The sequence below is a fragment of the Microcaecilia unicolor genome, chromosome 1, assembly GCF_901765095.1.
Source record: "Microcaecilia unicolor chromosome 1, aMicUni1.1, whole genome shotgun sequence".
Classification (NCBI taxonomy): Eukaryota; Metazoa; Chordata; class Amphibia; order Gymnophiona; family Siphonopidae; genus Microcaecilia; species Microcaecilia unicolor.
Window position 1 is genome coordinate 120,600,719 of NC_044031.1, and position 17,751 is coordinate 120,618,469.

Consider the following 17,751-nt stretch of genomic DNA (forward strand, 5'->3'; position numbering starts at 1 on the left):
CATTTAAATCTAGACTGAAAGCCCACCTCTTTAACATTGCTTTTGACTCATAACCAATTGTAACCACTCGCCTCCACCTACTCTCCTCTCCTCCTTCCTGTACACATTAATTGATTTGATTTGCTTACTTTATTTTTTTGTCTATTAGATTGTAAGCTCTTTGAGCAGGGACTGTCTTTCTTCTATGTTTGTGCAGCGCTGCGTACGCCTTGTAGCGCTATAGAAATGCTAAATAGTAGTAGTAGTAGCTACTACTGAAAAAGATGTGAGCAAAAATCTAAATAAAAAAATAGCTACCAGTGGCATTAACGCTTACACAACTACCGCTTGGATCTTAAGGGCTTCTTTTACAAAGCTGCACTAGTGATTCTGGCGTGGTAAATGAAAGGAAGCCCAATCAATTCCTACGGGCTTCCTCTTAATTGCCGCGCGAGAATTGCTAGTGTGGCTTTGTAAAAAAAAGCCCTAAGTGATTTATTGGACTCTTGTAGTTGAGAAGGTTTTGCTTTTATTTTTTTGTTTTGTTTTGTTTTGTTTTCTGGGAAGGTTTGCATGTATTTGAAGTTTGGGACATTTGGACTTCCATTTGAGTTGCATATGTAAAATTGCTTTGCAAGGGATTTTGTCACTTGTGAAATATATTCATTAAAAGGGATAGTTTTTAAAGTTATTTTATTTAGTTTTAAACACACAGAAAAGAAGAATATAATCCAAATGAAATGCATCCAGATCTACACTGCTATGGATTGGGCACACAACAACAAACTGCCTGAACCCAAGCAAAACAGAGATTCTTTGGGTATCTAACACAAGTGGACAAATATCTAACTTAAAAATACCTTTTGGGCAGTATGAACTCCCCCTAAAATCACAGGTCAGGAATCTTGAGATTCTGCTAAACTCATCACTCACTCTGATCCCGCAAATTCAAACAACCTTTACAAATAATCTCTATCACCTACGGCACTTACAAAATCTCTCTCTCTCCATATAATGAAAAGGCGAGTCTGACCACAGTGTGCAGCATGACAGTGTGACTACATCGCACCTTCCTCAAAAACTGCACTTGCTACCAGTACCTTACAGGGCTAAGTTTAAAATTCTGTTTAATTTTCAAGGCCCTCAGACAAAATGGACCAGAGTACTTAAAGAATAAGTTAGCCCTTTACACATCTTAAAACCTCTAAGGTCCTCTTACGGATCATCACTATCTGTCCCCTCATCAAAAGAAATTGTACAATGTGATACCCACCAGCGAGACTTCTCAGGAGTAGCGCCCACGCTCTGGCCGCTGTCGGTGACAGGGTGCTGGGCTCAATGGACCCTTGGTCTGTCCCACCCAGCATGGCGATGCTTATGTACTTATGTACTTCCAGAGGGGCAATGTATAACTCAAGACTACTTCTATTTCAGGAAGCAGGTGAAAGCCTGGCTGTTTTCCCAAGACATAGGGTAATTGGTGATTACACTATTCACCAAATGGATTAGCTTGCTACACAACCAACTTAGATCAGTTCCTTATATCTTGTTTAACTGTACAAAGAACTTGCCTTGAGTTTAGCCACATCTATTTATCCCAACTGACTGTGTACCACCCATCTTATTATCGCCATATCTGCACTTGGTCCCTCAGCTATAGTAAGCTGTATTGTAGAAAAACATTGGTATCGTAGCTATGTTACCTGAATGTTGTAATGTTTGCTTATTAGATGTTTCATTAGTATTATGCTGACATCGTATTATATCTCTGTTATTTGAATTTCAGTGCTTTTAAATGTATATTTTTGATCCTTTTTCATGGTAGCCCTATTATTAGGTTTCAATTTGCTCTTTTCAAGTTTACCTCATTTATTTTATTTATGTTTATATTTGATCATTTTACTATTGTTATGCTGTTAACAAACTTGTAAGTTTTACGTTAAACAGTACCTGCAGTTAATAAATCTTAATAAATAAATATACAAAGCAGAAAGTCAGAATGAACCAATGGGAGGAAACCACTGATCAAGCAACCACAGCTGAACTTAAACCAGTACATACTTGGAGCTATATTGCCTTCTTCTCATCCCTCCCTACTAATTATGCTCCCCTTCTCACCCCTCCATCCAGATTCTCTTCCCCATTTTCACCCATTCCCTCCTGAAGATATTCCCAATTTTCCTCCTTGTTCCTATTCCCTCCCTTGAGGCTCTTCCCTCCTTCTAATTATCTCCCCTCTTTCTTATTCCTCCCGCTGTCTGGATGCTTTTCCCCCTCTCTCATCCTGGCCTAACTGCATCCCACATAAGTTTATGCATGACATAATTTTATAAGAAGCCTTTTTGCGTTTATATAATTACCTTCAAAATTATTTATTTTCAAGATGCAAGCCTCTTACAAATGTGTACGTTTCAACTATAGCCCTAGCATATGGAGCAGCAACTTTTTTTCTCAAACACCGTTAATTGTTAACAATCTAGGACCAAACCGATAGACAAAGACCACAATTTTACATTCAAGTCTTTCAGAGCAGAAAAGCTCCAAGAGCAAACAAAACATATCAGAACAAGGGAGTGGTTGAAGGGGGCTGAGGATATATTTGTAAGATTTTCTGGACGATATTCAGTCTACAGCGATCAGCATTTTATGACTGTGTGGACTGCTGTGGGCAAAATTAGGCACAGACATTCAGGCCCCAATGCTCAAAACTCTAGCGCTATTCCAAATAAGGCCATAAAAATACCACCAGAACGCAGAACAATGCCCTAATGCTCAACGCTAATGAGATGCATATATATAGGTGCACTCATAGCGTTGAGCATTAGGGAGTTCAGAGGGAGGATGGTGCTTGGCGCATGTGCAGAAGAGTTCCGCAGTAAGCTCTGCTCTGTGCGTATACACCTAGTAAACCCAAAGGTGAAGCACATATTGCCTTCTGTTTTTTTAGCTTGGATGCCTATATTTAGATGCAGGAAACAGACGCCAATGTGTTCTTTCCCGGGGCATTTAATTTTTTTTTTTTGCATGAACGCTTTAAAGTTAGATGCAGGAAACAGACACCAATGTGTGCTTTCGCTTGGGTCTGCTGTTTTTCAGGACCAATGCTTAAGGGCTTGCACAGTCTTCCTTCTACTTCCAAAAGCAATCAAAACCGGCAGATTTTGCAGAAATAACCATGAGAATCATGGGAAATCCTCGCTTTCTACACCCTAACGCCTGCTCTGACATGTTGTTATATTTTGCAGCGGTAAGGCAGTTCTGTTTCAGGCACTCTCTTCTGAGCATTGGGGAGGAATACAAAATGACCTCATTAACATGAGCTTGACTATATTTGCATGCTGTCTGTGCTAGTGCCTGGCGCACTCGTTGTTTCCCACGCTAGACCTCTCTGAACATTCTGCGCAGGTAAATGTGGGTGCTAGTATGGCACTAATGGCCTGTAGAGCCTGCATTTACTTTTGAGCATTGGAGCCTCAGTGCCACTTGCAATTTAATAGAATAATGAGCCAATTAGCGCCAATAGTTGGGAGCTATCAATTATCAGTGCTAATTAGCAACAGTTTGCATTTATACATGCATCTTCCTAGTCAATGTTCTTGTCCTGAATCCAAAAAGGGGGTGTGACCATGGGAGGGGCATGGGCGGGTCAAGGGCATTCCTAGAATTTTTGTACACCAGTATAGAATACGGTAGATCCATGTCTAATTTAGGCGTGAGGATTTCCACCGTTTAAGTTGGTGTAAATCCTTGCACCCAAAATTGGGCATGGATCCTGGCATTAAATGCTATTCTATATATGATGCCCAACTTGGAGCGCCGTTTCTAGAATAACGCTTAACACTCCTTTTTTTGGTGCCAAAATTTGGGCACCATTTACTGAATTTAGGGCTATATGCGGTCCAATATGCCTGGTTAGCTATCCAGGCAGTAGCACCCAACTCCGCCTCTGGACTGTCCTTGCACTAATCACATAGCACTGCAGTGGTTCATACTTAATATTCAATAACACCCGCTGAATATTAGTGGTTGGGTTGACCAATGTGATGTATTTGGACAGGAACCTCTTCTGTCCACTTAAATCATTTTGAATAATTTCTTTTGTTGTTGATGATGCTTTTTATGTAGGTTGCTAACAGGCTCATTTTCGAAAGAGAAGGACGCCCATCTTTCGACACAAATCGGAAGATGGGCGTCCTTCTCCCAGGGTCATCCAAATCGGTATAATCGAAAGCCAATTTTGGACATCCCCAACTGCTTTCCGTTGCAAGGACGGCCAAAGTTCAAGGGGGTGTATCAAAGGCGGGACTTGGGAGTGCCTAACACATGGGAAAAAAGGGCGTCCCTGACGAGCACTTGGATGACTTTACTTGGTCCTGTTTTTCTTATGACCAAGGCACAAAAAGGTGCCTGAAATGACCAGATGACCACCGGAGAGAATCGGGGATGACCTCCCCTTACTCCCCCAGTGGTCACTAACCCCCTCCCACCCTAAAAAAATATCTTTAAAAATATTTTTTTGCCAGCCTCAGATGTCAAACTCAGGTCAATCACAGTAGTATGCAGGTACCTGGAGCAGTTTTAGTGGGTGCAGTGCACTTTAGGCAGGCGGACCCAGGCCCATCCCCCTCCCTACCTGTACATTTGTAGAGGAAACAGCGAGCCCTCCAAAACCCACCAGAAACCCACTGTACCAACATCTAGGTGCCCCCCTTCACCCGTAAGGGCTATGGTAGTGGTGTACAGTTGTGGGTAGTGGGTTTTGGGGGGGGGGGGTGCCCGGTTGGTGTCCTGGCATGTCAGGGGGCACTACAAATGCTGGCTCCTCCCATGACCAAAGGGCTTGCATTAGGTCGTTTCTGAGATGGGCGTCCTTGGTTTCCATTATCGCCGAAAATCAGAAACGACCAAGTCTAGAGACGACCATCTCTAAGGATGACCAAAATTTCAAGATTTGGGCGTCCCCGACCGTATTATCGAAACAAAAGATGGACGTCCATCTTATTTCGATAATACGGGTTTCCCCGCCCCTCCATCGGGATGTTTTGCGAGGACATCCTCAACAAAACTTGGGCGTCCCTTTTGATTATGCCCCTCTATGTGTTCTTTATGGAAGTGGTGTCTGCTAAATGTCATAAATTGAATGTAAGAATGAACATTATTTAGGGGGTCTTTTATTAAGGTGCACTAGCATTTTTAGCTAAACGCTGAGACATTCATGGGAATATAATGGGCACCTCAGCGTTTAGCACCAACTAAAAACGCTAGCGCACCTTAATAAAAGACCCCCTTAGTTAGGTAGTTGATAAATAATATAAAAGTAATTATACAATTCAAAATATATAATATAAAAAAAATACTACACATACGTACAATCATATTTAAAAAAAGATTAAAAATTACAAATCAGAATGTCTATAACCAAGTAACTTTACCTGAACACTGTTTAACAAGGGCCTCATTAAATCGATCTATCGCCTACAATACAGTAAACACACAGTCATAAAGCCAAGTGTTTACACGAGGGACATTCATGAATCAGGTAAGCAATGTTCCCTGCAAATTAAGAGCACAGCCTGCACAGTCACGGAGAAAAATAAGATATGGGAGATATTTTATTCAGTGTTGGTTGTTAGGATTAAACTTCCTGGGCTGGCTTTAGGTTCTCTGCTGGCCCAAGCTAACATTAATTCTTTGTTGATATTTATCCGTACCTGCACTTGCACATTTTGTCATCTGCATGAGAATGTTTGACATGCACAAATCAATTTTATGCATGTTAATTCATAGGCTGAGAGGCATTAAATTGATTTTATGTGCACTAAAATTTTTAAGGCACATTAAGGGGCCCATTTACTAAGCTGCACTAAAAGGGGCCATGCACTATGAGTAGCATGAGGGTTTCCCCGCACACTGAGGCCACTTTTAGAACAGCTGTAAAATGGCCGCATTTCCATGTTTTCTATTAATGGCCAGGTGCTAATGTCCAAATTTGCACATGGCCATTAATGCATGAGCCCTTACCGACACGTGCTAACCATGTGCTAATCAGTTGGCGTGTGGCAATTTAGCTGTGCTAATCGATTAGCGCTGGGCATGCATACTCTCTGCCCCTAAAACACACCAATGGCACTGAAAATACAAAGTATTTTTTACTGCCGGGGAAGCATGCGCAGATGCCTGAACTACCACAGGGCACTTGACGCACAGGAAGCAAACGGTAGTGCACACTGCCGCTTACTAAATAAACCCCTTAATGAGCCAAATGGATGCTAACAAATACACATCCTTAATCTTTACTTGTCAAAAATAATAGCCAAAATGCCGCCCCCCAACTGCTTGTTTTGCTGGTGCCTAAGGCACGCCCTGTACAGAACTGCCAAGTTACCCAGTTCCAGGAGGGAGATTTTAAGCTAGTCCTGGGTTTCTTTCTTTCTTTCTTTCTTTCTTTAATTTATAGGGCATTTCAAATTATAAACAAGCAACACACTTGAACAGAAAATCCATATGAGTAGCATCAAAAGCACTAAAGAAATGCCAATAAAAGAAACAAAACCAATATTAAATAAGTTTCTCACCCATCATAAATGGGGATGCAATTATTAATGAATATAAGGGAGGAAAGGGAAATGGGACTTGATATACCGCCTTTCTGTGGTTTTTGCAACTACATTCAAAGCGGTTTACATATATTCAGGTACTTATTTTGTACCAGGGACAATGGAGGGTTAAGTGACTTGCCCAGAGTCACAAGGAGCTGCAGTGGGAATCAAACTCAGTTCCCCAGGATCAAAGTCCACTGCACTAACCACTAGGTGAGCAGCCTAGTGGTTAGCTAAAGAAAAGCTGAAGCACCTCAAAAACAGAGCCCTAATAACCCAAAGGGTCAATTTAAGGGGGAAGTTATCAAGGTGCAATAAAAGGTGGGGGTTTTTTTTCATACCTTGATTTACCATAGAATTCACCAACCTTCAGTATAGCAGTCCCACAGGTTGCTGACTACCATGGTAAATGAATAGCACTGCTTATGACCCATCTCACAAGCAGTGGTATTCCACCAGCTCAGGATCATTGAGCCTGAAAGCTGTGGCCTGATGCTACCGGGCTGGAGCCTAGAGGTGTCAATGCTGTCCTTCCCCCATTACATCCCCCACTCCACCCCCAGCCCAGTACCTGGTGGTGCAGTGGTCTTCAGACCAGAGCGATCCAAGTTCCTCCTGCCCTACTGGTGCCATCTCCAAAATGGCACCCCGAGCCGCAGTTAAGTGAAACTACTGCTGGGGAAGCCATTTTGGAGATGGTGCAGGAAGAGAGCAACTGGGTATTGCTTTTGCCCAGAGATCACTAGACTACCAGGTACTGGGCAGGTAGGCCCAAGAGGATGGTGGGGGCCCTTTTGGGGGGGGGGGTGAAGGGAGGGGAATGTCATTGAGGGTGCATGGGGGGGCTTCATTGGAGGGGGTCGAGGATGTCCTGAGGGGGAGGGGTGGCATCATCCCCTTTAGGCTCCGGCCTGGGAGCAATGCCACGAAGAAAATGCTCCATAGATTTCTTTCCAAAATCTTCAAACAATGCAACCAGCCGTTATTGAGATGCTTTATATTGACGACACTGGGGAGGAGGTAGAGGATCAGCTACAAGAGGTTCCTATTCAACCTCCACCATAGCTTGCTCCTTCTGTAGCACCCAGATGAAGCACCAAATATTAGGATGATGAGCTATAACACTGGACTGCAAGCAATTATGGTACCCCTCAATCGCATTGGTAGGACAAGGTGGGTTACTCTGCACATGATCGTACACATTCCAAAAAGCAATTGGAAACACAGGCTGCCTCCTGATTCTCCTCCACAGACATCCAATATAAGTATCTTCAAAATAATCAATAACAGCTTGCAACTCTGATGGAAGCAAGTCTAATTCTCAGTTTTTCGTTACGGAGGAAAAAGACTTCAGATGCTCAACGGTCTTTGCTCCTTTGAACAATGAGCCGTTGAATGCTTATATCCACTATTCCCTAATGAAATGACCCTGTTACTAAAGAGTGTTAACCACTGCGCGTGGTTAACATGGGCAAACAGGCTACCGCAGAAACACGTTAAAGTATTTTGCAGCATATTGTATGTTTGCATGCGCTAAACCACGTTATTATTTTTTTTACAAATATTTTTGGGAGGGGGCATGTCATGGGTGGAGAGTGGGTGTGGAAGTGTTAACCAGCTAGCTCGTTATAGTTAATGTGCACTAACTGGCTAATGCTAAATAGGAGGTGGTAAGTGCTCCTGTGTTAACTCTATGCGGGTGCCATGCACTAAGGGGCCCTTTTACAAATCAATGGTAGAGCTACTGCTGCTTTGCCGTGTGCCAAATCAGGAAACTGCTGGGCTACTGCAGGAGCCCGGCGGGAGTTCCCACCCCCAGCATGCGCCATTTCCTGCGTAACAAAAATATTTTTTATTTTTGTAGCACTGGAGCTTACGCGGTGGTAATCGGGTAGCATTTCGTACTGCCAGGTTAGTGCGGAAGCCCTTACCATCACCTAAATAGGTGGCGGTAAGGATTCCTCCCAGAAAGTGCCACACACCAATCCCTGTTATTAGCACAGCGCCTTTTTGTTTTGAGCCAAAAACCTTTTACTTGCTGTGGTAAAAGGGGCCCTTGGCACACAGCAAATCCACACGCTGACGCTACTGCAGACCCTTTTACCGCAGCTTGGTAAAAGGGGCCCTAAAACAGCTGTGTTAAATTTTGGCTTAGTACATGATAAAATCCCATATTACCATGTGTTGAGCCTAGACTCTAGCACATTTTAGTAAAAGGGCCCCAAGATTTTACAAATAAATCAAACTACCTTATGTTGATAAATGTGATTAATATAGTTTTATGTAATTTGAACAATCTGTTCCTAGCTTTCATGCATGGACTGAAGACAGTCTTGTCAGATACTCTGTTCAAGTTCTATCTCCTTATTGTCCTTATTTTGCTTTATTAATTTTATTTTTTTATATTTTTTAGAAAATGAATTTTCAAGTTGACAGCACTCCCAACAATGAACGTTTACATTTCCAGCAAGAGTTCAGTTGTAAGGTATCTGAAGGCTCTTCTGATCGAAACAGTAAACATGACCTCTTTCCAAAATGGCACTTGCCAGTGAAAGTCGCAGTTACACTGTCAGTGATAACTTTTATTTACACTTTTCTAAGGGAAGTACTTCACCCTTTTGTAACAGCCAACAAGAATCTATTCTATAAAATTCCCATCCTGGTCATAAACAAAGTTTTGCCTGTGACTTCAATCTCTCTCTTGACATTGGTTTATTTACCAGGAATATTAGCAGCATGTTTTCAGCTTCACTATGGAACCAAGTACAAGAGGTTTCCACAGTGGTTGCACACCTGGATGTTATCAAGAAAACAATTTGGACTTCTCAGCTTTTTCACAGCTGTACTACATGCAATCTATAGCTTGAGTTATCCCATGAGACGGTCTTACAGATACAAGCTGCTGAACTGGGCATATCAACAGGTATGGGCCTATTTCTGATTAAATATTTTGATGTATCTTATAAACTAAACACTTTATGCTCAAACTAGTAGTTTTGTATAGTTTCTTTTGCTCAATGGATATTATTAAATTATAACCGCTCCTGGCCATTTAAATCGCTTTGAAAATCTACCCCTAAAGTTACAGAACAGCCTCATAACCCCAAAAGTTCTATCAATCTTTTCCACTCCTCACCGTCGACTTTGTACCACTTGTTGTGTTATCCATAAACCTTTCTATTTGCCCAATATATCCTAACCTGGATGTTGGTTATGAAAAATATAAGGGGGCCTTTTACTAAGCCACAGTTTTGGGTGCACACTGGGCCATTTTTACCGCAGCAAGGGAAAAAGGGCTTTTTTTAATGGGCCGGGAAATGGGCGTGCACTGAAATTAAAACTAGCTTGCACCTGTTTGTGGCCTGAGCCCTTACCGCTACCCATTGACTTAGTGGTAAGGGCTCATGCAGTGTGTGCCAACTGCTGATTACTGCCGAGAATGCCCTTGTGGTAGAAAATTTAAAAATGATTTTCTACCGCGGGATTCGGCGCGCACCAAAGGTTGGGCTAAAAAGCCAGTTTATTATGCTAGACGGTATTAGTCTGCCACTATGAACTGCCATATAGACGGTGCTGCCTATAACACAATGAAAAATCATGGCTTTTCCACCAGCTTCTTCCAATTCATCTAGCTATGTGCTAAGCCCAGAGTCTGAGTTGGTTTAGTGTCAAGGTCAAATTGGGACCTTCTTCAGATCAGGATCAGCATGCCACCCCTTCATTCATGTTAGGAAGCATCCTACCAAGAAGTGGCATACCTTTATTTCACTCAGACATTAAAGTTAATATTTGGGCTACAAAAATATTGAAGACTAGGAAAAAGATGAATTATTAAATGAAGAGTAAAGAACATTGATTAATAACACCACTTTAAAACTGTGCCCATTCCTTAGCAGGGCTTTGTTGAAATGCTTTTTATTCCAGTTTACCAATATGAGCATGCTCACATACTTGTAAACTCCTATTCGGTCAATATTCAACCATTGTGGTTATTCTGTATTCATAAGAGTAGATGGCCTTCCCATTGATGGGGCTGAGGGTGACTCCAGAAGAGGACACACATGACAGTTGGTGTCTGTGGCTAAAATGCTACACTTTCTTTCCCCAGTCACTTCCCATGCACATAGAACAAAGGGTGAAGTGTACCTGGTCGCTGCACAATAGTCTCTGGACATGAACATGCAATCTACACTTGGAAAAAACCATAAGGGAGACTCATAGTGATTTGTAAAAAAAATACTTATTTATTGGGCCTTCCCAAGGTGAATAAGAAATGTACAAAAAAGTAGGGTAATAAAAACAATAAGACATACATTCATAAAAAAAAGGTAGGTAGGTAGGTGATGGAATAAAATATCATACCTGCTCCCAATATATATGTCCTTTGGTCTCCTTTGCCACATAATCTCATTCCTGATCTCCTGTTTCTTAGACTCCTCTCTCCTCCTAAATTACCTGATCCTAAATTAAAAGTAGAATTCTTTTTTTTTTTTTACCTTTGCTGTCTGGCCATTTAATGTTTTTTTTTTTAATTGTGTTGGCCCCAATCTCTGGTTATTGCTTTCCTGTCTTCTTTTAACTCTTTCCAAGGGTCTCCTTTTTTTTCTCTTCTGTCTTCTTCACCTCCTCCACTACATCCAACTCCAGCACTGATCTATTCCTTTCAGCTTTCTTCCATTTTTTTCTGCCTGTCCATTCTGATTTCATTCATGTTATCCAGACTTTAATCTCCCTCTTTTTACTGTGTCTTCCTACAGCTTTCCATTTCTTTCTCCTACTCTGGCCCTCCCATTCTCCTTCCTCTTACTCCCCAGTCTTTCACTAACTCTTTCCTCTCTCCCCCTTCCATCCAGCATCCTCTCTCTCTGGTCCTTTGTAAGTGCCTCTCAGTCAACTGAAACTTGGGAAAGCTTCTGTTCTCAACTTTTCAGTCATATTTAAAGTGAAGACTATGAGATACACCCAGACTTCCTCTACTGCTACTTCTCCTTCCTGTTTGTGCAGTCTCTACTACACCAAACAAAGTCTCTGCTGTGTTGGAATTCAATCCACGTCATGAATTTGTAACCCTGTCCTGCTATCCCAAGTTGGAAGGAGCTTGAGAGGCCCTGCATGCTTTTTTATCATTACTCACTCTGGTCCCGTCAGCTCATTCACTCAGAGAATTAAAGAAACTGGAACATTTACTAACTTCTTAACTGATGGTTTCCATTGCATTGGTCTTCATACAGTCAATTATAGTTCATATTGCTTTCCAGGTGATCATAAGCAATAATACATTTCTGGGCTAATACACATGCTTAACCCTCATGCTTGTCCTACAGCTCAGTCAACACCCAGAACAGATTTCACACTCCCAATGTACAATACCATCCGGGCTGGACTTCCAATAACTGTATACTCCCCACCCCGAAGGTCTCACCTTCAGCCAGGGGTAGACTGCAATTCCACCCGAGCCTTGGTTACAGCTGGACTCCCCAATCCGCCAAGTTTCTGGCTTCTCTAATGGCTAATGCAATATAATAGCTTACTTTCCAGGTAATCAATCCACTGGTTAGAATGCTACAGGGCTTCCCCTTCTCTTGCAATGGGTCATCTGGCAGGTTACTTATCAAGAGGCAGAACCAGAGACAAAATCCTTTCCACTGCGTTTCCCTAATATGCACTCTGAGCTCCTCCTGGGTCCTCCAATCACTCACCTAATAACCTGCTACCCGGGTGGCCCACACTATCATGTTCTTAAACAAACAATGGGTTTACACATTATCTCTCTAGACTAGGGCAAGCAGAATACACCCAGGACTTGGGTTCCACTTCCTCTCACACCAGATCTTCAACATGTATTCTCACCACTCCTGGATTACAATCCCTTCTCCCCGGGTAGGATCTGGAACTAACAGTAGCATCTCTATGTGGTTGGGATCTTGCCTTCTGATCCCCTCTTTGCTTCCTTTGTTGGCACACAGTGCCTAGGGATTTAACTAAGGCTCAAGCTTAAACCCCTTGTCGCCATACTCCACACTAATGGGACACAGGCCCCACTCCTGGTCTTTCCCTTTCTCCTCCAATTCCTTAGTCTCTAAAGCAGAAAAAGCCCACCACTTCTCTTGGACCTTCTCTTGGGTGCCTCCAAGCTCTCATATTTACACTTCTCCAATTTCTAGAGCACACTTACCACTGGGCTTTTCACAGTTTGGCCCACCCTCTTAGTACTTTGAGTGGCATTAGCAATGGAGCAGGGACAAAGAGTGTTCCTCCTGGTACTGCAAGGAAGGCACATTTTGGCATGCTGTTACAATATGTATATTCAGCATTGCTCTCTGTATAGGTAGCAGCACTGAATATATGTATAGTGCTGTGATCATATTGGCATTATCCATTTCGTTTAGGTCTGCTATTTGGCAGGACTAAACATATAAATTTTCCTGATAACAACTGAATGTTGCTGCAGTCTGAATAATTTCTTAGACCACCTTCACCCACTGCAAACTTGGCCCCTTCTTATTCAGATACTATTGGGCCATTCAGACAGATATTCAGCCCAGTACTATATGTAGGGTCCAAGAAAGCACAAAGGCAGACGGTCTGCAAGCTCCAAGATGGAAAATGTACAAAGCAGATCGTTAAGAACGTAATTTATTAATATAATTAAAAAAAAAACACATAAATACATATATAAAAGATTAGCCCGACACAGGCCGTGTTTCGCCCAGCAGGGGCTGCTTCAAGGGCTACACAAAAATCCTCTATAGTTCAAATTGGAAAAATTATATTGGAAAATTCCAAAGATATAATATGCAAGCGATCTCAGTTTGAAAAAAACAGCTCTCCGAGAGGGGCCAAAACGACATAACATTCCGTTTATCTGGCGTCTCTTGTCTCTGGAAAGAGCTGAAAGTTTTTTCAATACAATGGCGTGCCCAGATGATATGCCTATTGCGACTGGAGAGATTGGAAATGAACAATGCAACCCCCACGGAAATGTCAAGGTTTCAATGTAGATGGTTCCTGTTTTGGGAGACTCTCACACCTACTGCCAGAGGACAGTTGCTGAACTTTTGATATTTACAAGGAACATTCATACATGGAGTTGTAATCTGCTAGCAAATTCGATGTATAGGTCAGAGGAGGGAGGGTGTGGGATAAACATGGGGGGGGGGGGAGGGAGGGAGAATGTTTTTTCCACTATTTGTAAAAGTTAACATTATTGGCTATGTGATTGCCGCTTGGTGAGTTAATAAAAGTGATTTGAATATAAAAATACACAGATAGTGAGGTTATGTATTCACTGGCTGCTGATGGATGTATAACTTAGAATGTGAGCTCACTAAGGACAGATAAAGTACCTGAATAGAATATGTAAAACCACTTTGGCTGTACCACAGAAAGGCAGTATATCAAATGCATTACCCTTACCCTTTTGAATTGATAGATTAATTGCCATCAAGTCAAAATAGATTCTTGGCATCCATATAAATTGACTTTTTACAGACTGTCCTGTCTTCTGTTTGTGTACAGAGGCTTTTTAATGGAGCATTCATTATTGTTGTGATTGTGTCAGTCCATCTTACTGCTGGTCTTCCACACCCTCTTTTACCTTCAACCTTTCCTAACATAATTGCTTTTTCTAGAGACTCTGGCTGATGTATATGGCCAAAATATTATCATTTCTGTCTAGTCTTTTGAATATCATACTGCAAATATGTGGGAAAATGTGGAATACAAATGTAATAAATAAATACTGTAAATTGTTTGTAACATTTAATGATTGCTTAGGAGGGGAAGTAATATATATATTTTGAAATAAAATATACTCATAGGTTAAAATAATGTGATGCTATGGCGCTCGTTTTTCAAGCATATGGATGTCTCAGAAGGCAAACTGGACGTCCATGTGTTTAAAACAGCCAAATCCTGATTATACAAAGGCAGAATGTGATGTCCAAATAGCAAGGGGGTGTGTTCTGGTCATGTTTGGGCGGGACTAGAGAGGACATGAAATCTGGATGACCAATAGCAATTGCCAAAGGGTAAGAAACGTTCATGTCTAAAAAGGACGCCCTTATTTAGACCTGGTATTTGGCACGTCCAGGTCACAGAAAGGTGCTCTGATTCAGCAGCTGTCCACTGAAGGGATTACGGCATGATACCTTCCTAATCCCCAAGTGGTTGCTGTCCCCCTCCCTCTCCCCTGAAACTGGTAGGAGATACCAGGCTCTATGACAGCTTCAGGTATTATGGGCATTCTTAACAGAACATGAAGCATGTGTGAGGAATAGCTTAATGGTTAGTGCAGTGGACTGTAAACCAAGAGACCAAGGTTCAGGTCCCATCTCAACTCTTTTTAAAAATTATTATCAGTCCTCAAGAAACAGAAAAATACCTACTGTACCTAAATATATAAGAAACCTGCAAGCCTGAAGGCTATTGAAGTGGTATACGTTCAAGTACAGTATGTATTTTTATGTTCTTGGAGGGCTTACAGGTCACCGCACTAACCACTAGGATGAGCCTCTGTTCCGTATTGATGTCTGCACGGCCATTTTCTAAGAATGCTGCTTTACAAATGTCCATGTTCCTTGTTTTTCCCCATTCAAAATGTGGGCATTTCAGTTTGTAAAATGGATGTTCATGCTGGACGTTTCCAGTGCATGGACATCCATTCCGCATATATTCGAACAGGCTGTATCCTATTCAAAAGTACATATGAGATGAACATCCCTATTCTGACTTGGACATCCTTTCGAAAATGCCCCTCCACATATAAGGTAAAATTATGTATCATACCTGATAATTTTCTTTCCATTAATCATAGCTGATCAATCCATTGACTGGTGGGTTGTGTCCATCTACCAGCAGGTGGAGATAGAGAACAAACTTTTGCCTCCCTATATGTGGTCATGTGCTGCCGGAAACTCCTCAGTATGTCGATATCAAAGCTCCATCCGCAGGACTCAGCACTTAGAGAATTACACCTACAAAGGGACACTCTGCCCAGCTCACCACCGCCGAAACGGGGGAGGGGAATTAACCCAGCTCATCCCCACACAAGTGGGGGAGGGGAATCCGTCCAGCTCATCCCCGCGGAGCGGGGGAGGGACACCACCCCGCCGATGCGGGGGGATCTGGCTTATCCTGCAACCGCAACCGCGGGAGGAGCTGACTGACCCTAACACCGCCGAAGCGGGAGGGGTACAAAGCTGCCCTACAGCCGCACGAAGCGGGAGGGAGCGCCGGCAGAATTTATGTCTCAATCCAGCCCCGTAAAACGGAGGGGAGAGGAATGCAGCAGCTCACTGTAACACAAACTCGTCTCAACTCTTGAAGAATCCAATTGAAAAAACTTGAACACGAAGTCCTCCTGAACAAGAACTGAAGACTAAACTTGAACCTGAAATGCAACCAGAATATAAACAGTACAGATATCTGGGAGGGGCTATGGATTGATCAGCTATGATTAATGGAAAGAAAATTATCAGGTATGATACATAATTTTACCTTCCATATCATCATGCTGATCAATCCATAGACTGGTGGGATGTACCGAAGCAGTACTCACCCAGGGCGGGACATTGAAATCCCTGACCGCAACACTGAAGCTCCAAACCGGGCCTCCGCCCGAGCAGCCACAGTCAAGCGGTAATGCCTGGAGAAGGTATGGGCCGATGCCCAAGTTGCCGCCTTGCATAGCTCTTCCAAGGAGACGGCCCCGGCCTCTGCCATCGAGGCCGCCTGAGCTCTAGTGGAGTGAGCCTTCAGCTGAATAGGCGGCACCTTCCCCGCGGCCACATAAGCCGCTGCAATGGCTTCCTTGACCCATCTTGCCACTGTAGGCTTAGCAGCCTGCAGACCCTTACGAGGACCTGCAAACAGGACAAACAGATGATCCGATTTCCGGAAATCATTGGTCACTTCCAAGTATCTGATGATGACTCGTCTCACATCCAGAAATTTAAGAGCAGAGTATTCCTCTGGGTAGTCCTCCCTACGAAAGGAAGGGAGACAGAGCTGCTGATTCACATGGAAGCGAGAAACAATCTTGGGCAGGAAGGAAGGCGCTGTACGAATAATCACTCCTGCCTCAGTGAACTGCAGAAAAGGCTCTCGACCTGAGAGTGCCTGGAGCTCGGAAACTCTTCTGGTTGAAGTGATAGCCACCAAAAAGACTGCTTTCAACGTCAGGTCTTTCAGAGATGCCCTCGACAAGGGTTCAAAAGGCGGCTTCTGCAAGGCTCTTAGCACCAGGTTGAGATTCCACGCAGGCACCACTGAGTGCAGAGGAGGGCGCAGGTGATTAACTCCCTTGAGCAAACGTACCACATCTGGCTGCGAAGCCAGGGAAGCACCCTTCAGGCGGCCCCTGAAGCAAGCCAGAGCCGCTACCTGGACTTTAAGGGAACTGAGCGACAGGCCTTTCTCCAGACCTTCTTGCAGGAACGCCAACACTGAAGAAATTGGAGCAGTGAAGGGAGAAAGTGAGCCTGCTTCACACCACGCTGCAAAGGTACGCCAAACCCTGGCGTAAGCAGTAGAAGTAGAGCGCTTCCTCACTCTCAGCATAGTGGCGATGACCTTGTCTGAGAAGCCCTTCTTCCTCAGACGCTGCCGCTCAATAGCCAGGCCATAAGACCAAAGGGGGAGGGATCCTCCATCACCACGGGACCCTGATGCAACAGGCCCTGCTCCACTGGCAGCCGCAGAGGGTCGTCCACTTAGAGCCTGATCAAGTCCGCATACCAGGGACGTCTGGGCCAGTCCGGACCCACCAGGATTATCCGGCCCGGATGCTTTGCCACCCGGTCTCGTACCCTGCCCAACATGGGCCATGGCGGGAACACATAGAGAAGCTCCTGTGTCGGCCACTGTTGGAGAAGAGCATCTACTCCCAGAGATCGAGGGTCCCGTCCTCTGCTGAAAAAGCGCGGCACTTGGCAATTGGCCGATGACGCCATCAGATCTAGGCTCGGCTGGCCCCAGCGCTTCGTGATGTCCAAGAACGCCTGAGCCGATAACTGCCACTCTCCGGGATCCAAGGTATGGCGACTGAGAAAGTCCGCCTTGACATTCATGACTCCGGCAATGTGGGCCGCTGACAGCTGTTCCAGGTTCGCTTCCGCCCACTGGCATAGATTCATGGCTTCCTTGGCTAGAGGGGCGGTTGACATAGGCCACA

At 43.6% G+C, this 17,751-nt stretch overlaps 1 protein-coding gene across 4 annotated transcripts in view; it reads left to right on the forward strand.

Moving 5' to 3' along the window:
• STEAP1 (STEAP family member 1) overlaps positions 1-17,751 on the forward strand; it is a 111,396-nt gene that overhangs the window by 38,853 nt on the left and 54,792 nt on the right. For all 4 annotated transcript variants that reach the window (XM_030199656.1, XM_030199646.1, XM_030199673.1 and 1 more), the window contains exon 2: positions 8,992-9,501. In XM_030199656.1, coding sequence (XP_030055516.1) covers positions 8,992-9,501 — 510 coding nt within the window. The remainder of the gene's footprint in view (positions 1-8,991; positions 9,502-17,751) is intronic.